Below are 22,584 nucleotides of genomic sequence, written 5' to 3' on the forward strand. Positions count from 1 at the left end.
TACCCCAGAGCCCGTGCACGCGGGTGGACTGTTGTTTCGGTTTCAGTCATCTCGCGAGATGACAGCCCTTGTGTTGACGACAAACAAATAATCGCGAACAGATCGGTAAAAGGTCCGTGAGAGGCTGCCCATGAGTTTCGCTTGGTCCGCTCACCGGCAAATATATGGCTGCAGCTAACTATGCGTCTGACAAGTCAAGGTTCTCAGGGCCGCCCTGTGCTTGTAAGCGCGCAGGACAGTCAGAGCAGAATATTGATATCAATGCAGAGCGAAATACAACAATTTCCGTTCCTGGAGTGTGGCTTGTGTCGTGTCGCCTGCTGTGTCTCAAGGTTGCCTGCCGCTTCCAGAACAAAAGTGCGTGTCATCATAGGTCACGTTAAGATTTCCTAACGGCGACTACAGATCCAGACACCGGGCTCGCAACGCTCGCTGATCCGATCCCTCATCTGCGGTCGACCGGCCGAGCGGATTCACCGCCGTCACAGCAGACGACAAGACTGCCATGGCGTGCGTCCAAGGCGCGTCCCCACGCGACGAGGCGCTTTAGTTATGCTACCGGCACATGGCGGATCGGCTGGTGCACTGACTAGTCGGCGCTTGGAACACTGAATCGGAGTCTTGGGGGCGGAGGTGAGGCTTGGGATCGGTAGTTGAATTAGTGGACGATTCTTGTCTTTGGAATGTCGGAGCACGACTGGCTCGGGGCGGCGCGAAAATGTATGACAAACCGAGCGACGAGACAGGCCCAGCACGCAAGCACACAGGTTGGCAGCATAATCGGTGGTAAGCGGACTTGCGATGCATACCAAGGCCGACGGCGGCCACGTGTGGTATCTGCAACTGCAAAGAACCCACATTCCAGGTTCCATGGCCTTCGTGTTGCACGTATCACGGTCGCACTGATAGCTTACCGACGGCTGCACTCCCATGCTACCCGTGCGGTAGCAATAGTTGCAATCAGTAGGTCCCCCGAAGTACATGCATCAGTACGCGTTGGCAGTGTAGAAACAGCAACAGGGGTAGGTAATTGCTGCACCCAAAACAAGACAGGCGACGTTTGAAAAGCCGCGGATCAGCGTTCCCTTTGTCCTGACCATAGGCGCCATGGCCGATATGCGAGCGAATCGCAGCGAGGTAGGGCTCCTTTTACCCGATGGCTCCGCTTACCTGGGCGCCCGTCAGCGGTGGCTTTGTTTACGAGCCCCTGCCCGAGCTTGACCACCTGCGCTTAGCAAGGTTACCTTTCCGGTCGCGGAGCGTTGGGTCGGACAAAGGCCAGACTGTTGTTTGCTGCGTAGGTAGCTCGACTCCACTATGGTATTGTCTGGGGAAATTGTGCACGCTCCTTCACGGCGGGGTCTCCGAACGCGGGGGGTCACTATTACGAGAGCCCCACTCAGGGCCAAGCTAAGTGGGATTCTGCGCTCCGCGCTCTGATAACGCGGGGAGGACGTTGGGGAGATCTGCAGCGTCAGCAACATCCATCGAAAAATCTCAAGATGCAAAATTGGCACACGTAGCACAAGAGCGGGCGTTCGGTGCAGCCAGAGGCGCACTGGTAAAGCTTCGATCCCCTGTCGGCTGAAGATGCACCCTTGTTTACCCGCATGCTTCATGCATATCTGCGTGCTGTTTTGGTCTGGATGGGCGCTGTGCCAAGGTCTTGGGTGGCGTTTTTCCATGAGATTGCTGGCTGCGTGAAGGACGCCCAGTCTCGACTATAACCCCGTCACGGGGGTTCGAGAACCCGACACTTGCCAGAAGCATACTCTTGGCCCGATCGCTCGCAGCGTGTGGCCTAGGACGAAATCTGGCACAATTGACAAGGCGATTCTGGTTGATGATCGGCCGTTGAGGTACCGGTACGCGCTCCTGGGGCAAAGGACTGGCGGCTGAAACAGAACCTCTACGCGCTGTCACACCGCGGCCGGTGCGGTCGGTTCTGGGCGCAAGACAATTCAATATTGTCGTCTGAACAGCTATGACAGACAGCGTGTACGACAGTCCTGACAAATGCAGTGCCCTGTACTCGCGGCATCCAATGGCCTGAATCCCTCTGCAATCTCACTCCGCCACGCTCGGACACTGTGTAAACGGGCCAAGCAGGATCCCCCGGCGCCGCTTCTTGTCCAACCGCCCCCATGGGGACCCGGGACCAGTGAGGCACTAGCTTTGCGCTACCCTTGTCCATAGTGCTGGACCCGCGCCTTTTTGACACGGTGGGTAAGTGCAGTGAGTATATAGAGACCCTGGGCACCCCCCAGGCAAAGTGCTTGAGCGTGCACCACAAGACTCCCGTCCTTCTCCAACACCATCAAGCATCATGGTCGCTGAGAAGAACTCCGTAACGGGCCATGAGGTCGTTGACCCTGCCCTCCGCTCTGATAACGAGAAGTCGGCCGCCTTCGGTGCCGCATCTGACGCCAGCTCCAACGCTGTTGGTGAATACGATGACCTCCCCGACCCAGATGTTGGCAAGAGCGACGAGGAGCGAGCCAAGCTTGTAAGTTCTTCTCTTCTTGACACCTCTTGGTTCCAAAACTGACGCTGCCCAGGACCGAGCTCTCGTGTGGAAGATGGACAAATGGCTGATTCCATGGCTGTCCCTGCTCTACCTCTTGTCGTAAGTGCCGATTTCTTGGGCTTGCCGACTCTTGCTTATCGTCTCCTAGCTTCTTGGACCGCACAAACATCGGTAACGCCCGTGTTGCGAAGATGGAGCCCGATCTGAAAATGGGTGGTCGCGACTATAACAACGCGCTCACCATCTTCTTCATCTCCTACGCTGGTTTCGAGCCTCTGACCAACATCCTGATCAAGAAGTGGTCTCCCCGCGTCTTCTTCACTGCCATCATCCTCGCATGGGGCGTCATCATGACCCTCATGGGTGTCGTTCACAACAAGGCCGGTCTCCTCGCCTGCCGTTGGTTCCTCGGTATCGCCGAAGCCGGTCTCTTTCCAGGAGTCAACTACTATCTTTCGTGTTGGTACAAGCGCACAGAGCTCGGTCTCCGTGCTGCTCTCTTCTTCTCCGCCGCTGCGCTTGCCGGTTCTTTCGGTGGTCTCCTCGCCGCTGCCATCACCAACATGCACGGCATTGGTGGCTACCAGGGATGGCGCTGGATCTTCATCATCGAGGGTCTTATGACCGTCGCCGTTGGTGTTGTTTGCTGGTGGATGACTTTCGACTTCCCCGATACCGCCTCTTTCCTCAGCGCCGACGAGAAGCTTCGTGCTATGCGCCGTCTCCGCGCTGATGGCCAGGCAAAGGCCACAGTTGGCCACATCGATCGCCGCCACGTCTTCGCTGCGCTCAAGGACTGGAAGACCTGGGGTTACGCCGTCATCTACATGGGCTGCCTCTGCCCGCTGTACTGTTTCTCTCTCTTCCTCCCCACCATTCTCCTCGGCATGGGTTACAGTGGTACTAAGGCTCAGCTTATGTCCGTTCCTCCGTATGCCGTTGCCGCCGCCATGACTGTTGTCGTTGGTTTTGTCGCAGATCGCACCAAGTGGCGTGGCTACTGCAACATGGTTATCTCGTTGATCGGCTGCATCGGATTCGCTATGCTCCTCGCCACCGACAACGTGCACGTCCAGTACGCCGGTACCTTCCTCGGTGCCGTCGGAATCTACCCCACCGTTTCCAACACGCTGACATGGGCGTCCAACAACGTCGAAGGCTCGCTGAAGCGTGGTGTTATGGTTGGTGTTGTTGTTGGCTGGGGTAACATGAACGGTGTCGTCTCGTCCAACATCTACTCCCAGAAGGAGAGGCCAAGGTACTGGACCGGTCACGGTATTGTGCTCGCATACCAGTTCCTTTTCCTCTTCGGGGGAACAGTCTTCATGCACTTCATGCTCAAGCGCGAGAACAGGCTGCGCAAGGAGGGCAAGCGCGATCACTGGATGCACGGCAAGACCCAGGAGGAGATTGAGCTTATGGGTGACGAGCGCCCCGACTTCTTTTACACCACTTAAGTGTGTGTGTTCAGATCCGTTTGCGTTTGTAACCCATGTCTCATTCTCTATACGAGAGGAGATGAATAATTTGCATACGCATAGCCTACAAATATGTTATTAGCAAATATAATTTTACACTCAACTTTCTGGCATGTTGTGATCACAAATGTATACCTTGGCATCCTCGAACACTCATACCGGTAGTAAACCACGAAATGCCGTGGTTGCCAAGCATGCTGCCGCTCGTGTCTTGGTGTTGACCACGATTTCCGTCATGCGCTGCTGATCAGCCTGGAAACGGTTGAGCATCGCTTGGGACATCCCGCGTCCTGCGTGCGAGTTCGCCACCTTACAGGTGCGGTTCTTGGAAGGCTTGAAGCCAAGGTGTCGCGCAGACGAAGCAGCGGCACAAAACGTGTATGCCGGCTTACCCGCAGCCACACCATCGTGCATCCGCTTGCCCGACGCCACAATCTGCCAAGCAACCGCCGCTTTACAACACCCACGATCCACCACACCCGGAACATGCGCTGCTGCAAACGGTGAAAGGACTTGATGTCAGGTAGGCACGACGTTGATGCGTGCAAGGTGACGGCGTTCTGTTTGCGGCCCTGACAGGTTTGACGGGTCTGACAGGCTGGATTCACCAAGAGAGGTAAATATCGCATTTGAGAGCTCGTGCACGGCGAGATGGGTTGCGCGTGGTACAACCGTCACCCGAAGGTGAACAGGGTTTGGATCCGCGGCGGCCCGCGAGCGTGCGACGTGGAATTTGCAAGGGCCAAACAGAGACGTGATGGAAGCGGGTGTGTTGGAGGACTTGCCGTGCGGTCTTGTCGTTTCTGTGCGTGTTGTAGGTTGATGGTGATGGTGTGAGGTTTCGATATACTACGTTGGCGCACAGGAAGGCGGGGTTCATGGTGCGATGGTGCACAGATCGTACATCAGCTGGATGTCTCCAGTCCGTGTTGATGTTATTCAGTTTTCGGTATTGTGTCGCTGGTTTGCTCTTTCTTCTTCCGTCTGACCGTGATGCAAATTGGCGCAGATCACAGTGACCCAATGTCGCGCCTTCATGATCTTGTCTTTGCACTTTTGTGCTCGCGGGTTTTGAATTGTGCTTCAAGTTAATACTTGTACAGCATCAGAATGAAGGGTTTAAAGTGTCGCCGAACTCCTCTACAAGTGGCCTATGTTGCAGCCGACGCCGAGCGTAGAGAAGGTGAAGTAGATAGTCAAGTCCTTTCATCAGCTTTCTCATCACTCCATGTACCTAATCTTGAATACCGTTCTGATTTTTTACGTTGTATAAGTGTAGAATTGTACTGCGAGAGTTTCTGACGAGATAGTGTTGAGTGACAGGTGGATATGGTGGATATGGCGGAGCTGGTCGGCTGTTGCGGCAGTAACTCCGCAGCCCGTAACCTTCGGGGATCGGTAGTGGATATAGCGGGACGCCATTGCACATCCCCCAGATAGACCTCCACGTTACACACTACCCAAATCAATACATTCCCCACTCCATTCGAACATCAATCTCGCTCCATCCCACCACCGACCTCACCATGGCAGGCCCCATCCGCGTAGCCGCCTGCCACGCCTCCCCCATCTTCCTCTCCGCATCCCAAACCACGCAAAAAGCCCTCTCGCTCATAAAAACCGCCTCCCGCAACTCTGCCAACCTAATCATCTTCCCCGAAACCTACATCCCGGCCTTCCCCCTATGGAGCTCCATCCGCGCTCCAACCCAAAACCACGCGCTATTCCGGCGCATGGCCGAGCAATCCATCCTCGCCGACGGCCCGGAAATCCAGGCTCTGCAGTCCGCCGCCCAGCAGACGAAAACCTACATCAGCGTCGGGATTTCGGAGCGCGTGCGGTATAGTTCTGGCACGCTGTTTAATTCGAATGTGACGATTGGCCCGGACGGGCGCGTGCTGAACCACCACCGCAAGCTGATGCCCACGTTCTTCGAGAAACTGACGTGGGCGCCGGGCGATGGGCACGGGCTGCGGGTTGTCGAGACGCCGTGGGGGAATGTCGGGGGCTTGATTTGTGGGGAGAATACGAATCCATTAGCAAGGTATAGTCTCATGGCGCAGGGCGAGAGGTTGCATGTTTCGACGTGGCCGGCGGCGTGGCCGACGCGTGTTGCGGATGAGGCAGTGGAGGCGGGCGGGCAGGGGAAGGACTATGACAATGTGGCGGCAAATCGGATTCGGGCTGCGGCGCATTGCTTTGAGGCGAAGGCGTTTGGGGTGCTGTGTAGCGGGCATCTTGATGAGGGGGCTATTGAGACGATTGCAAATGGTGCGGAAGATGCTGAGCATATTAGACGTGTGCTTGGGACAGCGCAGCGGGGGGCTACGATGTATCTGGATCCTACTGGTGCGCTCATTCCTGGGTTCACTGTTGATGGCTCGACAGGGGAGAAGAAACAGGTTGACTTTCTGCAGAAAGAGGAGGACATATTGTACGCTGATCTCAACCTGGCGGATTGTGTGGAGGGGAAACAGTACCATGACGTTGTTGGCGGGTATCAGAGACATGATATCTTCAAGCTGACGGTTAATCGCGAGAGGCAGGTGCCAATACGATTTCTTGATCCGCCCCAGCCTGTCGAAAGAGACAGCCAGGACGATCAGACTCAGGGTTGAAGAAGCAATGAAGCAACACTCTTATACTAGAATCGTGACGTTGCTGTCAGTGACATTCGATCCCCGGCTCCATCGCCAATTCATTATGAGCGAAGAAGCGTTCGAAATATCTCAGTCAAGATATTGTTTGCATCAATTCCGCATTTCTAAATCGCGGACCAAGCGTTATCCACTGGAACCAGCACGCCATTGATACTCTTCGCCTCATCCGATGCCAGGAACGCAATCGCATTAGCAACATCCTGCGCTGTAACGTCGAACACCGGCGCTCCCTGCGCATCAGTACGATTGTGCAGCCCAATAACACCCCTAACACAGTCAGTACAATCTCACACCTATCAGTCTGTGTATACTCACGCCGCGGCCGTGTAGCCCGCCATATCCATATTCTCCATCCGCATCGAAGCCGATATATTCGTCGCCACACCTACAAAATCAGCCCAGCATCTCAACGCTCCACATGACACTTACCGCCCGGCAGCACTGCATTGCACCGAATCCCCTCACTGTGGAATCGCCACGCCACGTTCTTCGTTGCGCCCACAAGCCCATGCTTACTCGCCGTGTACGCGACACCTGCCACGGCACCGCTCAGCGCCGCCTTGCTCGCAACATTCACAATCGCGCCGCCCTTGTGCGCCTGCATACTCGGCAGCACAGCCGCCATCAACCGTACCGGGACCGTCAGGTTGATGCTGAGTACGCGCTCCCACTCGGACTCCTTGACCGTGTCGGCGCTGGCAAAAGCGTCCATGACACCCGCAACATTTGCCAGAACGTCGATCTTTGCGCCGTATTTCGCGACACAGGCGGCCACTGCTTCGTCCGCCGCATTCGGCTTCGTGAGATCGACCTGGTGGAACGCGAAAGTAGCGGCGTCGAGCTCCTGTGCGAACGGCGCGATGTCGATGCCGAAGACCTTGGCCTTGCGCTCGAGCAGGACGTGTGTGGTGGCGAGGCCGATGCCGCTGCTGCAGCCGGTGACGATGACGACCTTGTTTTCGAACGACATTGTGCGTATTATGTGGCCAGCAACTGTTGTGCGACGTCAAGGCGGTTTTATAGTCGCTCTTAATATGTATACACTGCCGTATTGGTCGTATCTGGTGGAGACGGCTGGGTTGAAGGCGATGCCGAAAGCGAACACGACGGCCAGTGTTGATCTCCGGGTCCACTTCCGCTGGCTAGTGGTGGGGCTTACTGAATTACAGGAAGCACCAAGGGTCTGGATAGTATACTAGAGTTGACATACTGACTCGGTTTATACCTATGCTTGGGGACCTGTTGTTCCACCCCGCTCGATGCGCTGACATGTTCTGGATTCGTCCATTACCTGGCACACCGTTTCTTCTCTTCACCGATTACTGGTAGGCTGATGCTGCAACAAATCGAGCGTATTCGATCCTCAAATGGTGGTATGAGGTTGCGTTTGGGTGCACTTCGAAGGAAGGAGGGGTCGCGCACGTGTCAGGCTGTCAGCAATGCTCCTACCTCGCTACGTTTTATTTACACAATGTAGCCGCACACTCTCCGCCTGGCATTTACAATGAGAGTAAATCTCAGGCCGCTAAATCCATCTACTTCCTGTATCTAACGAAGCAGCACCAAAGATCACATGCGATTCTACTAGGTAGTGATGTCAAAGGCAGCAACACATCTGGCCTGCGCCGGCCGCTCCAATCGCGACAAGAAAACACTCAAAACATACTGAGACCAGACCAAAAATCCTCTTCACCACGGACTCCCTCGCAACTTCAACAACTTCTCCGCATTCTAGTACGCAGATGCTTTCGTCTCAGCCCTACTCATCACCCCACTCCCCGCCAAACTTTCGACAAACGCCCACCCATCCTCATACCGACGAAACGGATAATCCACCGAATGCATACCATCATGGCTAACCGAGTAAGAAGCGCATAAGCAAATTCCCCAGCCCTTGAGTAAGAAGCGCTGCGCAGCCTTGCACCAGCCATGCCGTACTGTGACCAGTGCACACGCTCGTCTCCCGACGCAGCGAGGCGCATGGCTGAGAAGCTTGTTAGCTGTAGGATGAAGGAGCAAGCTCCGTCTGCAGCGAGCTGGGTTGGAGAAAACTTCTTGAGTAGGTGCGTTGGCGCCAGCACCACGATGCAGTGCTCCACCGGGACATGAAGATTTCATCGGTGATAAGGGCGAGATCTGTACCGCTCAGGATACAGCACCTGCGCGTGCTGCGGCTGGCTGCTTCCGCGTCTTATCCAGCCCGACTATATCTGGCCCTCGACTCACACGTCGAGAACGCGTGAACAGCGAAAGATCCGCAAACCCTCGATTATCGATCAAGAAAGCGACACAACCAGACCAAATCCCGAGTCAAGAAACACCAAACGCGCACGCTCTCCAGAAACTCTGCCACATCACTCAACCAGTTCGACAAACCCAGCCTCGTCGTCAGATTCATCATCCGACTCCGCCGTCGCCTGCAAACTAGTCCGCGACGTGCCCGTCTCCGTCTCGGAGAAGGGGTCCGCGTCGTCTGCAGAAACCCCGAATTCCTCGCCTGCCGACTCCTCGACCGCCGACTCCTCGGTATCGGCTGTGGGGAGCAGCATGGGGCTCAGAGGAGGAGAGCCGTGGGGCGGGACGGACGTCTCGCTGTCGTGTTGTGATGTGGCTGACGCGGTGGGAGACGGGGGCGTGTGCGGCGCTGGAGACGATGCGGGGCGCTTCGATGACGACCCTGCTCCTGCTGCCCACGCGAGGAAGCCGGATGGAGCTTTAGAACGACGCTTCGATTTCGCTTTGAGAGGCGGCGGAAGTGGAGGAGGTGGATTAGGAAAGTCTGCGGGCTGCGCGGGAGAAGGCAGTTCGGGCATGGGCCACATGTGCATAGTGATCACCCAGCCGGGTTGGATGAGCGTTTCCCATGCTTGCGGCAGGATGATCTCGCCGTCGGGGCCGACGAGGTCGTAGTGGCCTTGATGAACATGGGGGCCTATGACGTCGACATGCAGAAAGGCTTGTTTGATGAGTTCTTCTATGCCCTTGCGTTTGGTCAGTATCGATCAGTCAGTGTCGCCCCAATACACGTACATTCCAGGTCTGGGCCAGCCGCCAGGGGAACGAGAACTTGCGACCCACTGCATCCTTGAACTTGATACTTTTGCTTAGTTTGGGGACTTCTGAGTTGTCGCATATGCTGTCGAGCTGAGTCAGGAAATCTGTGCTATTCCTATCCTCGAGCTGGTAGTCTCCGAGCTTGACGAGCGTGCGCAGCAGAGTACTTAGGGTTCGAATTTCGTGCTCTCTGCTGGCTTGATTTGATATTAGAGATCTGAGTTGTTCAGCGGAGAACGAAGAGAGCGAGAACAATTTCGAGGTAGGTGGCTCTATAATATTTGGCAATATCGATGGATCTGTGACGTCTGGCAGTGTCGATGACTTCGTAACATCTGGCAAGGTTGATGACTTTGTAACATTTGGCAGTGTAGATGGCTCTGTAACACCTGGTAGTGTTGGAGGGTTTCCAGTTGACTTGCTACTGCTTGACGCATTGCCGTGTAGTCCTGCTGACGGACCCACGGGGACATCCTCCCCGGTAGCAGAATCTTTGTCGTGATCTGGAAGCCCATTCCTTGTAGTCGGCAAGGAAACGCTATCCATTTGCCTCACATCGCCAACATACTTCGGAGGGGCACTATCAGTCTCACTATTCCCAAGCATCAGCAATATTCCACACCACCAACACACAAAGCACATACAAACCCGCACACTGCAGCAGCAGTTGCAGACCAGCGTTCCTGCGCTGCAGCGAGTCTCTGAGTTTCTTCATGTCGTCGGCTTTGATCAGCGTCCAGCGGACCTTCCTGAACCCGCTCCGGAACCCAGACGCATCCCTGCCGAGCTTCTGGTCGTACTTCTTCGTCTGGTCCAGGTAGGACTGTATCATGTCCATGGACTGCATGACCATGTGGGATGCCGCGTCGAACGTGTCACGGGGGACGTTGTTGTTGCGTCCCAGATAGGAGACCTTCATGAGGGCGGTCTGGTAGCACCCCAGCTCGTCGATCGCAGAGCGGTACTCCTCGCCGGCGTCATGGTTTTCACGCAAGGCTGCGATGAGTCTGTAGGTGAGGTTTGCGGCGCCGATGAGGTCGCCGACAGAGAAACCAAATGACATGTTGGCAACGGAGGGAAATAGTGATGTGATGGGCAGGCTGACATTGCGCTTTTCATGTGGGGTTTGCACAGCCACCGGTCATACATATGCATGCAGTGCGCTTGAGCACCTATGGACGAGGCTGAAGAACTGACGCACAGCCACGAGTTGATGCAGTAAGCATCTGCTGGTAATCTGGTGGCGGTATAAAACCCCGTATATTCTCCACTCACTCCAGTCGGCTCCCCAAAGAATAGTCAGGTTGATCTCGTGACTGCCGACTCATCCTCTTCTGCCTCGCGTTTCCGCGTCCTTTTCTGCCTCGTTCTTGCGCGTCGTGTTGCTCGCGCATTCGACAACGGCGGAGCTTCAGACAAGACCGTAGCCAGACGGCGCCCAGGGTTTTTTTGGTGTGTGTCTGGCTCACCACGTCCTCGGATTACATGATCCGGCAAGGGCTTCAGATCCGACGGGTCTGCGTAGTCGAGGCTGACGTTCTCCGTATTTTGATCGCGCCTTCCCTCCGAGTCTGCTCGAGTGCGCTGGCGCTCCCTGAAGCTCAGCCAGAAGTTCTTTCCGTCTTTGCCCTGCAGTCAACGTTTAGTCTCGCCCAGTTGCAGGGTTGCAAAGCACAAGCGCAAAACGAGGTAAATCAGATGCAAAATCCAGTAGCATACTTAACGCACCCTCCTTCGCTCTCGCTCGCCATCTTCGCCCCTGTCATTGGGGACCTCGACTTCATATTCCTCTTCCTCGACCCTGTGGTACTTGTCCACCTCTGCTCTCTCGTCTCTGGCTCGCGCTGCATCCAGCATGAACCTGACCGTCCCGTTCTGTCCTCGCACGCCTGTCACACCGGTGTCTGGCTGGCCGGGCGAGACGGTGCCTGGCGTGTTCGGGGTGTTCAGGCCGGTCGTGTCAACGCCGTTGCGGGCCCGCAGCCCATTCACAGCAGCAGGCGTAGCAGGCGAAGTTGTGGTGGACGGTGTTTCGGAGGCGTAGGGAGTAAAGCGCGGGAGCGAGAGGCGCGAGGCCTCGGTGTTGAGGGTGATGCGGATATTGATGAATGTCTCGAGGGGATAGAGGGGTCCGATCGAGGTGGCGGAGCGGTGGTGCGTGTAGAGGTCGAGGAGATCAAGGAGCGTTTCTGCTGCGAGTTAGCCAACACCACCGTGTGCGAAGAACATGAACGTACCCATAACCTCCCCTCGACTCGTCCCCCACTTGGCGTACCTACACGCGCCTCTGTCGACCAACGCCTCAGCGTCCCTCTCGTGCAGACGCGCCGCTAGCTCCAGACAGGCGATTGACAGCGTCGGCGAGCTCTGCTTAAGCGGCGCAAATGTCTTGTAGAGATCAACACTCAAATCCCACGCTGTCTTGCCCTCATTATTCTGGTCAAACTCCAGCGCTCGCGCAAGCTTGACCATCAGCTTCTGCGGGTATCTGTTCCTGAAGTCGAACCCCGCGCTCTCCAGCATGAGTCTCTCGAGCCCAATGATCTGCTTCGAATGCATGTCGAACCTGGGATCATCGCTGCTCAGCGCCTCGCCCGGCCCGACCTTCAAGTTCCAGCTCGCGCACAGAATCTCCCTGCTCTTCTTGAGCGTGTCTTCGATCTTGCACGCCGTGAACAGCGCCGCCGCGCTCGCATCCGCCCAATTGTACTCGTGGTCTCCGTGCAGCAGCCGGAACTTGTGGTAGTAGATGACTGCTGTGTTGAAGGTGCGGATGGGCAGCGACAGGGCCCGTCGGACCGCGTCGATCCAGGTCACGCCCTGCAGGCGCACAGAGTCTTCCTTGGCGTCTGACATCTGGATCGACGCGAGGCAGGACTGGATGCGCGACTGCAGGATGTAGGGCTTCGCGACTTCGATGTAGGACGGGTGGGGGCCCACGCGTGCAGAGCCCTGCTCGGAGGGGGTGGCGGAGGGCGCCATGCTCGAGTCGGAGGTCAGAGATGGTGTCGATGGCGAGACGGAGTCGTCGTGTGAGCTCCTCTGTGCCTCGGGGTACTGCGAGTACGGCCCCAGGCGGGGAAGGCGTTTCGATGGGTCCCCTATGGCTCAGCGAATAGCACTGTTAGAATCGCAAGAACAATGCGTGTAAGTCCTGCGTCGTAATGCGTCGTAATAATGCAGTGTTGCGCGTGCAGGAAACAATCAAGAGGGAAGAGTCGCGTCCTAGCTCGCGCTGGGCTTGGCATCATCACTGTCTCACATGCAAGCATCCAGCCAGTCAGACGCACTCACCAAAGAGATCTAGCGAAGGTCACAAGCCACCTAGTAAGATGCTGATGCATAGCTTATTTGAACGTGAGACTTTTGCTTGATATCATCGATTACCACTACCACTGCCATTATCTCCTCACCCCCTGTCCTCTTCCGCCCGGCGCGCAATACGCGTGATCGTAGCTTTGTGCCATAAACCCTATCCCAAAACCCTTCTGCCCCATCGAGAGGTGGCAGGGTGTACAATCATTACATCTAAAATGGGCTAGAGCGAAGAGACTTTCGCCCTGCCAGAAGGAATCAAGAAGAAGCTGCGCCGAATGCAAATGCAGGTAATCGCTAAAGTTGCGCATGCGAACAGACATATGCGTCTATGCTGCTGTTCGCTTCTTGAATGTGAGAAGGCAGTCGTCCTGGTGCGTGTTAGTGTGAAAATGGGGTGGTGGCAGGCGATGACTTACCATAGGGAAGATGGTGGCGAACACCTTGATCTCCTCACTCAGATCGGTAACCTTGTGGTGCCAGTCGAGCATCATACTGGCCTTGCCGATCATGAGCATCAGGTTGGCCTGCGCGTAAGTCTGGCCCAGGCAGTAGTGCGGCCCGGTACCGAACACAAGCCAGTTCTTGGTCTGCTGGTCTGCGTCACCGGTGATCCATCGCTCGGGTTCATACGAGTCAGGGTTGGGGTAGGCCTCAGCGTCGTGCAGGGCCAAGTAGGTAGTGGGGATGACCATGGAGCCCTTGGGAACAGTGTATTCGGGAGTAACGGGGAAGTCCTTCTTTGCGAGGTAAGGGACCATGATTACGGGAGGACGGTAGCGCAGAACCTCCTTAACAACCGCACGGGTCCAGGGAAGCTTCTCCAGAGCGTCGAGCGAGATCTCAGCGTGGATGTCACCGTTGCGGGCGTCGATGTTCTCCTGGCGAACCTTGTCGAGGTACTCGGGGCGGTCAGCCATGATCTGGAAGAGCCAGGTTGCCGCGGACGAGGTGGCGTCCTGCGAGGCGAAGAGGAAGGTGAAGAGCGTCATGGAAATCTCAAGGTCGCTGAACCAGCGAATGACCATGGCGGGCTTCTCAGGGTTCTCGCCCTTCTCGACGGCCTTGCGGTAGTTCTCCGACTCGATCATGTGGGCAACCCAGAAGTCGAGAATGCACTCCTTCTTGCCGCCCGCCGCCATGCGGACCTTGGCCTTGGCCGCGCACTTAGAGAATTCGTCCAGAACCATGTCGGCGCACTTCTTGCCGTACCAGCTCTTGGTGAAGGGCAGGATGATGGGAAAGTTGACGAGCTCGAGCGCGGCAGTGATGAGGTAGTAGTCGTCGGCGATCTTCCTGACAGCCTCCTCGGAGCAGTAGTGGCCAACGAAGGTCCTGCAGCTGATGGCGGTAATCAACAGACGGAACTGCTGCATGAAGGGCACGTGCTCGCCCTTGTTCTCGACCTGGGAGAGCTCGACAAAGCGCTTGTAGTACTCGTTGTAGATCTCCTCCTGGCCGGGAAGGTACTGCTCGAGCGCCTGGCGCGTGAACAGGCCGTTCAGGCCCTTGCGGTAGTCGACGTGGGCCTTGCCGTCGAGGAAGACCCAGTTTTCGGGGCGGAGGAGCTTGTAGGCGGCGTCGACGACGCAGGGCTTGACGAAGCCGGGCGAGTTGAAGATCTTGCGGGCCATGTCGCGGGTCGATGCGATGACGACGAACTTGTGGAAGACGGAGACGCAGCTCAGCGAGCCAGACGTCCATTTCTCGTGGTACTTTGTGAAGCTGGGGTTGACCGACTCGAGGAAAGGTCCCATGAACGGTGTCTTGAAGGCGGGTCCGACAATCGAGCCCTTCTGCCAGATGTACATGACTGTCGCCGTCAGCAATTACTTCGCGCGTGCTGCGCAGCACTTACACTGGTCGTAGAGCACGGCGCCCACCAGCAGCGCAAGCAGCGCCTTCCAGATGGTGAAGCCATTGAGGACCGACGAGATCAGGCCGGTCGTGTCGAACTGGGTGATCATTTGCGCGACCTTCGCGTCGGCCGTGGGCGAGACGAAACTCGCGTTGACCGTCATGGTTGGGATACGCGACGCTGGGGTGCACGGCGCAGCAGAGGTCCAACGGGTGTGCGAAGTGTCGGAGGCGTGAGGACCAGAACCGTTCTGTCAACACGGCGAGGGTCCCTCAGTCTTTAATAGCCCGCTTGGCGACAGTGGCACACCCTTGTCTTCATCACACTCATTTTCCCCTGTTGCAGCCCTAATCTTATTTTCGCCTAGTTTCCGAAGTTTGCTTTCTCTCGGGTCTCGGCTTCTAGGGTGACCGGACACGCCTGCCGCGCGCGGTGACCCTGCAGGCGGTGATGTGCTGCCTCATCACAGACCTGTACACAGTCGCGTCAGACGCGCCGTCTGGCGTTGCGCTTAGTGAGGCTCAGACTTCAAGTCTTGACGTTAACGACTGATGATCGGCGATTTTCAGCCCGACCCTCAGTATCAGGCACGCCGGCCCGGTGATTGGTTGCAGGCACATCGCTGACTGAGAGCAAATTGCACTTTTGATCGGCTCACTCCGGCGTGTCACGTCTTCCATATCCGGAGCCGAGTCGTGACATGATCATACGTGCCCGAGATGCATGTTGTACGCTGCGTGCTGCATGCTGCATGCTATTGGTCAGGGCCTGCTGCGATTGGTGCACGGTGAGAATCAACCAATACGAAGGTGGACGCGAATACGCGCCTTGTACACTGCAGACGTTTCGGGCCATGTACAGCACCTAATCAACGCATGTCATCTGTAGATCGAGGGGTTGTGAGAATGCAGTCTAGACTCCGCACTCTACGCTTGTCTTCTGTGGATGAATTGTCGTAAGAATGTAGTTTAAACTCCGCGCTCTACACATGTCGTCTAGATATCGAGTCGTCGTAAGAATGCAGCTTAGACTCCGCATACACTCATCGGACTCTATGCTTGTTCAAGAAGCCAGCCCAATCCGCCCTCTCACCCCGCACGTCGACGCCGACCACCCCGTCGCCCTCACGCCAGCCCTCCCACTTTTCCAGGCCATACAAGTGCCTCATCGTCGGTCGCCCGTGCGGACAGCTCCACGGCTTATCCATACTTCCCATATGCCTGACGATATTCTCCATCTGCGCGTTCTGCAGTGTCTTACCAATCATCACAGAGCTTCTGCATGCGCGACTAGCCAGCAATTTCCGCACCTTACTGGGTCTTGGAATGTAAGGCGATGTGGAAGTCGACGACGACGGCGGATTGTCCATGACCAGAGCAAGCAGCTCTTCGAGATCGGTTGGCGTGAACGTGACCTCCTTCGACATTGGCAGGCTGGTGAGTTTCACACGACGCTCCTCGGTGGATGCATCCACTTCAACAACGAACCCGTTGGCGGTCAGTGAGTGTTCATTGGCGAGGATGATCTCTTCTTCGACCGCGGTAAGCTCTAGTGGATGAGGGTGTACAAGCCGCTGGGAGACGAGCGTAGTGGTGGCGGAGAGACGTTCGAAGTTGTACTTCTCGTCTGAGGCGTGCTGGTCGATGATGAAGAGATCAGACGTAGGCGACGTCGAGGTAGGCGGCCGGACTGCGATGATGAAACCAAGATTGAATTGGCCGATGATTTGCATCTCGTTGAAATCTGCCTTGGTCACCGTGAGACTCAGTCGCTCCTCTGGGTCCTCCTTGTTCAGCTGCGTGCTCGTGGGTAGTGCAGCTCCTGGTCTGAGTCTAGCCTCTGACGCATCAAGACCGGGTTGAATGTTCCGGAGGTGCCGTGCGATGGACGCAGAACTGGTCTCAACGACGCGTTCCAGACTAATCGTGGAGTGCTTGATGTGAGCCACCTTAAAGAGCTTCTCTGCTCGCCGTAAATTGACCTCTGTTGGGCGAGCAGTCGCCGCTTCTGCCTCGGCGATGAGGCCCGCAATTCTTGCATCTTCGCGGGCCTTCTTCTCTTCTTCATCGACATACTCGCCATCGGAGTCATCCGCATCTTGAGCAACAGCGTTCTCTGTATCGTCGTGACGCAGACTTCCTCCGAGAAGTCCATCATGAAGAGGTGCGCTTGAGATTTCCATCAAGTCATCTGTCCGGGGCTCCTCAAACGCTCTCGGTGCTGCCCGCATCTCTCGAGAGGTTGTTCGTGCTACTGGAAGGCTGCTATCCTGTTCTTCATCCTCATCCTCTTCCACTTCCATTTGTGTTCCAGGTGCTGCAAATCCACGCAGACCTTTGGTAAACAGCGACGCCTTCGGGTTTTGACTTAAGCGTGTCCCAGTAAGAGAGAACTTAGGCGTGTGGAGTTTTGCGCGTTTGGCAGACCGGGACTGACTGCCACTCCCTATAGTGGTTGTCGTCGTAGTGTCTCCAACAGTAATTGTCGCTTGCTGAAGGGGTGTGCGCATCGGACGCATACGATCAAAGGCGTTTTGTATGCTGCTCTGAGATAGTGCTTTGCGAGGGGTTTGCTGAAGGGCCGGTATTGGCTCCTCGTCATGTACGGCATCTAACGGCGTTGGACCTGGCGATCTGGGGGAACGTTCACGCTCGGCTCGTCGAGCATGCATAGATGCTATACGTGCGTTGAAGTCCTGCACAGCAGTCGAAGGAGCTCCCATATCAATGCCAGATGGCGACGCTGGCTGTTCAGGCTCAAACAGGGGCGATTCGGATCCAGGTTGAAGCACGTCTGAAGTAACTTTGTCCTCAGTCGCACTTTGCCGCCTTGCGTTTGGATGAAACACTCGCTCTTCTATCAGGTTGTTGATCTCTGGCGAGCTGCTTCTTCGACGCCTGCCTACCCGTCTGACTACTCGGTCTTCGGTACCGCGCTCTGCAAAGCTCTCAATCAAACTCGCTTTCACAAAACCTGGCATCGCACCGTTCACCGGTCCTGGAATCTTCAAGATACTAGCCCTCTTTCTCGCTTCAGACTCATCCGCATCGTCTCGATCATCTCCTGTAATCGATAACGTGCTGTCGCGAGACTGTATCGACGGCGGTTTAAATGTCGACTGTTGTCTGCCAAGAAGCTGTGCCTGGGGCACGCTCTGGTCGTGGCCAGCGAACAGGTCAGCCAAGGATACTTTAATACTTTCAAGAAGCGCCGTCTGGTCATGCAACATGATTGTCCGCTTGTCTGGGCTGACATTTACATCGTATGCTTCGGTGTCCAATTGCAGATCGGCGAAGATGAAGGCCGATTGAGTCATATTGTATGATTTGTAGACCTCGTTGAAGGCTTTGGCTACCTGAGGCAGGTTGCACGGCCGCGAGTTGACGAAGAACATCTGCCGATCTGGCGTCTGGCGTCCCTCGCCTACAACAGGGCGTGAGATATGACCAACTATTCTCACCTTTCGCGAGCCCGAGTCCCCCTGCCAATTCTTCGCACTTTGCGTGGCCCCTGGTCGGTTTGAGGGGTCCAACTGGAATTCGAGATCGAGAGGGATAAGGGCAGCGATCGTCTTCGCCCCATACACGTTCGAGATGTTGCCTCTGGTACTGGGATTGGCGTTGGTTGAGAAGGCGATTGTCTTCTTTCCTTTGGGCATCAGATTGGTCACAGAGAACTTAACTCCCACGCTGATGCAGGCATAAGCGTTCAACAGCGCCAGCACCTTATTGTACTCCCTCTTGACGTTCTTCTCCAGCTCCTTCCGCCGCACAGGTAGGTTGTGAAAGAGTGTATCCACTACTACTGTTGTGCCCTGTTTGGCTGCGACGACCGAGGTCCCTTTGAGCTTGCCTGACTGCTCAAAGTCGAGTCTGGTGCCCTTCGGCCCATCGCTCGCCCGAGCTGTGATGATGTGGAACTTTGAGAGCGCACATAGCGAGGAGAGTGCTTCACCGCGGAAGCCGAATGTCTTCAAAGTGGAAAGGTCGTCGTACGTAGAGAGCTTAGAGGTGTAGTGCTTGAGGGCTATCGTGTCGTAGTCGGCTGGTGCGATGCCCCCGCCGTTGTCCTGTACCTCGATGGCGTCGAGGCCATTGTTCTTAAAGCGGACCTCTGCGCAGTCAGTTAGCCATCCCATCATCGATCATGTCTCCAGCAAGAGCGCATACCGATCGAGGTGGCGCCTACATCGATGCTGTTCTCGACGAGCTCCTTGCAGACAGACTGCAAGTCAACAATGACCTGGCCCGACTGGATCTGGTGGACTGAGCGCCCCTCGATGGGCTTGATTGTGGCCATGTCAACCCATCGTGTGCGTGCAGAAAGATACAATGACCTCACTGGAAGTCGAGAAGGCGCGACGCGTCGCGGTTCGGCCAATCAGACGCTCGCGCTAGAAAGCTGGTCTTCTACACTCCCAGCTGAACCTTCACACCCACTCAGAGTGTCTCAACATTACCAAAACGTCTTTCTGATCAAATGTCTAGTATTTTAGATACTCATGAGCTGCCACCGCAGAAGCAGCAAGAGTAGGTTAAATTGCTGCCGTAACGAAGACACAAATTTACTAATTCCTTGAAGCATGGCTGCTGCAATTCATGTGGCCCGAGCAGAATGCCTCGGTATCAGCAAGATGATGCACAAGAAACTCCCGTCTGAGTTACGAGATCTCATATACAGCTATCTGTGTTTGGAAGACCGACAAGTTCCCATTGGACCTTACTATCACTTTCGGACATACAAGCCACACGCAAATAATGAACCCGCCTACTCCGATACACAGTATTTTCCTCGGACTGGAGACCTGCAAACTGATCTTGGGGATGGTCAAACCAGAATCGATCATGACCTGCATCCACAAGACGGCCTTCTCTTACCTCAGAACTACATATTCGACCCGAGCTACATGAGCGAAGAAGTCGTGCTTGAAACATTGAAGACGTACTACAAGAACAATAGCTTCTCTGTATGCAATATCGAAGGCGGTCTAGACGATCTTTGTTCAGCCGTGAGGTTGGGTGCTGATGGACTAGCCACTGACTTCGTGCCGATTGATCACATTCACGATCTGCAGATACGGGTCAAGTTTGAGCACTTTCACGAAGGAGCAAAGGTCATTGGACCTCATACAAATGACCGGCTGAAGCAATTTACTGAAGAGGAGCTTCTCCTACGATACACGGTAGAGTCTTTGCAGAGGTTCCGGTCGAGGATGCTATCATCAACCCCACATCAGCTGGAAATCGAGGTCGTCCTTATTTCAAACCTAAGTAGGGATCGTGTGTACTCCGAAGAAATGCTGCTAGGGAGTGTTGTGAACTATTTACAAACAGTCCGAAACATGGTTTACGAGCTGATCCACGACCGCGATCACACTACCGTCAGGGTTACGCATGTCGATGACACCCTCATGAGCTTCCCCAAAAATTATACAGGGCTGTTCAAGCTAACTAAAGAACAATGGGACTACGTAAGATCAGTGCACATTCTTCGACCAAGAGGATTTTTTGACACTGACAAAACACAGGAGAAAGCCAGACAGCAGCCTAACCACGACTGGAGCCAAGACTTCTGGGTTATCCCAGTACCAAGTAAGGACATTCACAACCCAGGAACGCTGGGGCTTGGAGGGTACTGTTGCGACTCTCTTGGGGACTTTCAGTCTATGCGGTGGGGCGTCAAAGACATTTTCCGCGAAAGGACGAGCTCTATCTCTGTTGTGGAGGGGTCGTACTGGCCGAGAGGGAGGCCATACCATCCCCACGTGGCACAAGCACTGATTGAGAAGTCCCCGAGTGAGTTCATCGTCGAGGATTAGATGCAAGATATTGTTGACAGGGTGGGCTGTTGTGGAGTGGTTATGGAGTGGTAAAACCAAACGAGTATTAAAACAACCCTGGTCTAGCATAGATATGAAGATATCTACCAAGTTCTTGCATACTAGAACCTAGCCACGCATAATCCAGCAATCACCAGTACAGCGCCCCAGTACATCAGCCCTTTCGCAATGAATCTCTCCGTAAGCTCCTCAATTGCTTTGCCATCGTTGATCTTTGGGAACTCGACCTCTGGCACCTCTTTCCCCAACACTTTACACAGTGGCTCCCACCCACTCTTCACATCGAAAAACACCAGCCTCTCCTCCGGCACTGTGCGCTTCAAATAGGCCATATGAGTTTCCCAGTGCTCTGTTGTAACTGGCTCGGGCTTTCCGTACAGCACGATCCACTGCTTGCGCAGCAGATTGATGTAGGTGGGAAAGTGCCGCATACCAGGCAGCAAGAAGAGCACAAAGCGCAGAAACCAGAGTGTCGCGGCGTTGGCCACAGTTGCCATGCTCTTGACCCACGCATCCGGGTCGCGGACTGTGCATATCACCACTGCGTCAGGATAGAGGGTGAGCAACTCCGGAATCAGGCCGTTGCAGGGCGAGTCTGTGACTGCTGCGTAACCTTCCAAGCGCATTTTGACTTGTGTCTGGATGGCTTGCGTGGCTGACGGAGATTGTGGCGGCCATTGTGTGAGCACGCTTATCCAGGATTTGATGTGTGAAGAGGGGCCGAGGGTTATTTGTGTACCTCCATGGTAGACTGGGGCGTCGAGGAGGATGCTCAGGGCGCGGCTGAAAGAGGCGGTTCCTGTGCGTGGGAGGCCGGCGCCAATGACCTGTATATCGGTGCCAGGCTTTGGTGATGATGGTTGAGCACCCATTGCGAGTGAGTTGCGGGGTGGTTGTGTCAGGATCATCGAGGTCGTCATCTTGAGGTGTTGCCCAGGATGCAAGTGCGTAGTGCTTACAGTGCCAAGGTAAGGATCACGACTTGGTCAGTGTGAAGAACGCAGACTGCGTTGCTCATTTGAGCGAATACTCTGCTTTCCGCTATGTTACAGCCTCTGAAGGACTGGTTGAACTCAACCAACTGAGAGATCGATGTGACACTGTACTTGAGTGTTGATACTGGCCGAACAAACACTTGACAAGATGTGAACATCAGCATAACTACTATTTTGCAATACCTCTGTCCTGGCTCAGAGAACAAACAATATGTAGCGTCGCCAAGTTTTGAAGCCGTTGTTGGTGTGTATTTGGAATTATTATTTTTCTGCAGATCGAACGGACATGTGAGATAGTAAAGGCGTCTAGAGTTTGAGTCGACATGTCAGCAGCATATGAGAATTTGGTAAGTAATCGTTTCTCAAAGTACGTTTCTATATTATTTGCTTGCGAAGCAGGAAGAGATCCTCCAACAATGAAGACGGACATCATGTGCCTCTTGTTAGATAATAGTGATTCTGGTGGAGGTTGGACCAATATCGACGTTAGATGATGCGACCAAAATTGAAATTTCGAAATTAGCACACCAGTAACGTGCGACGAGCAACCTATGAGCATGTTACTATATTCGTTGCCGTTTGTTACGCCGTGGATTGCAAGTCAAAGCACAAGTGTGGAGAAGTCGGTGTTGCGGGGCTGGAGCTGCGACAAGCGCAACTCACGAGGTAAACAATCAGTGATACAGCCATTGGCAACGCTACAGCGCACTCCTACAGCTAACAGTAGACGGAATTGCAGGTCGAAATGAAGGCAACATTCCTAGATGTCGACGAAGTGATGAGAGTGTTGGCGAGGCGATGCCGTGAGGAAGTAGAGCCAGGAGCGACCCGGTCACGTGGCAAAATGCTCCGTGCAGC

General features: G+C 55.2%; 9 protein-coding genes across 9 annotated transcripts; 3 read left to right on the top strand and 6 right to left on the bottom strand.

Moving 5' to 3' along the window:
• Positions 1-2,006: 2,006 nt before the first annotated feature.
• Positions 2,007-4,071, top strand: C7974DRAFT_189459 (major facilitator superfamily domain-containing protein). Its single transcript, XM_046136561.1, has 3 exons — positions 2,007-2,506; positions 2,559-2,626; positions 2,676-4,071. The coding sequence occupies exons 1-3, from the start codon at positions 2,327-2,329 to the stop codon at positions 3,982-3,984; spliced, it is 1,557 nt and encodes a 518-aa protein (XP_045997362.1). The 5' UTR covers positions 2,007-2,326; the 3' UTR covers positions 3,985-4,071.
• Positions 4,072-5,428: 1,357 nt separating this feature from the next.
• C7974DRAFT_189564 (nitrilase) lies at positions 5,429-6,853 on the top strand. The gene has a single exon (XM_046136562.1). It carries the CDS (start codon positions 5,532-5,534, stop codon positions 6,621-6,623), a length of 1,092 nt encoding a protein of 363 aa, XP_045997363.1. The 5' UTR covers positions 5,429-5,531; the 3' UTR covers positions 6,624-6,853.
• On the bottom strand, positions 6,697-8,015 carry C7974DRAFT_189588 (uncharacterized protein). The gene is made up of 3 exons (XM_046136563.1): positions 7,095-8,015; positions 6,981-7,050; positions 6,697-6,932 (listed from the first exon to the last, which is right to left on the bottom strand). Exons 1-3 carry the CDS (start codon positions 7,633-7,635, stop codon positions 6,770-6,772), a joined length of 774 nt encoding a protein of 257 aa, XP_045997364.1. The 5' UTR covers positions 7,636-8,015; the 3' UTR covers positions 6,697-6,769.
• A 1,567-nt stretch (positions 8,016-9,582) lies between these two features.
• C7974DRAFT_189592 (uncharacterized protein) lies at positions 9,583-11,110 on the bottom strand. Its single transcript, XM_046136564.1, has 2 exons — positions 10,364-11,110; positions 9,583-10,311 (listed from the first exon to the last, which is right to left on the bottom strand). The coding sequence occupies exons 1-2, from the start codon at positions 10,780-10,782 to the stop codon at positions 9,672-9,674; spliced, it is 1,059 nt and encodes a 352-aa protein (XP_045997365.1). The 5' UTR covers positions 10,783-11,110; the 3' UTR covers positions 9,583-9,671.
• A 328-nt stretch (positions 11,111-11,438) lies between these two features.
• On the bottom strand, positions 11,439-12,701 carry C7974DRAFT_434109 (cyclin-like protein; the record flags this gene model as incomplete). The annotated part of the gene is made up of 2 exons (XM_046144975.1): positions 11,439-11,908; positions 11,957-12,701. 2 exons carry the CDS (start codon positions 12,699-12,701, stop codon positions 11,439-11,441), a joined length of 1,215 nt encoding a protein of 404 aa, XP_045997366.1.
• Positions 12,702-13,066: 365 nt separating this feature from the next.
• On the bottom strand, positions 13,067-15,360 carry C7974DRAFT_189645 (cytochrome P450 61). Its single transcript, XM_046136566.1, has 3 exons — positions 14,893-15,360; positions 13,454-14,847; positions 13,067-13,405 (listed from the first exon to the last, which is right to left on the bottom strand). Exons 1-3 carry the CDS (start codon positions 15,053-15,055, stop codon positions 13,364-13,366), a joined length of 1,599 nt encoding a protein of 532 aa, XP_045997367.1. The 5' UTR covers positions 15,056-15,360; the 3' UTR covers positions 13,067-13,363.
• A 480-nt stretch (positions 15,361-15,840) lies between these two features.
• Positions 15,841-19,201, bottom strand: C7974DRAFT_189643 (uncharacterized protein). The gene is made up of 2 exons (XM_046136565.1): positions 19,062-19,201; positions 15,841-19,005 (listed from the first exon to the last, which is right to left on the bottom strand). The coding sequence occupies exons 1-2, from the start codon at positions 19,189-19,191 to the stop codon at positions 15,935-15,937; spliced, it is 3,201 nt and encodes a 1,066-aa protein (XP_045997368.1). The 5' UTR covers positions 19,192-19,201; the 3' UTR covers positions 15,841-15,934.
• A 139-nt stretch (positions 19,202-19,340) lies between these two features.
• C7974DRAFT_394774 (uncharacterized protein) lies at positions 19,341-20,840 on the top strand. Its single transcript, XM_046141923.1, has 3 exons — positions 19,341-19,421; positions 19,474-20,362; positions 20,420-20,840. The coding sequence occupies exons 1-3, from the start codon at positions 19,372-19,374 to the stop codon at positions 20,708-20,710; spliced, it is 1,230 nt and encodes a 409-aa protein (XP_045997369.1). The 5' UTR covers positions 19,341-19,371; the 3' UTR covers positions 20,711-20,840.
• Positions 20,833-21,603, bottom strand: C7974DRAFT_434112 (P-loop containing nucleoside triphosphate hydrolase protein; the record flags this gene model as incomplete). Its single annotated transcript, XM_046144976.1, has 1 exon — positions 20,833-21,603. The coding sequence occupies one exon, from the start codon at positions 21,601-21,603 to the stop codon at positions 20,833-20,835; it is 771 nt and encodes a 256-aa protein (XP_045997370.1).
• Between the last annotated feature and the right edge of the window lie 981 nt (positions 21,604-22,584).

This window comes from Boeremia exigua, assembly GCF_020726555.1.
Source record: "Boeremia exigua strain MPI-SDFR-AT-0100 chromosome Unknown C7974scaffold_6, whole genome shotgun sequence".
Classification (NCBI taxonomy): Eukaryota; Fungi; Ascomycota; class Dothideomycetes; order Pleosporales; family Didymellaceae; genus Boeremia; species Boeremia exigua.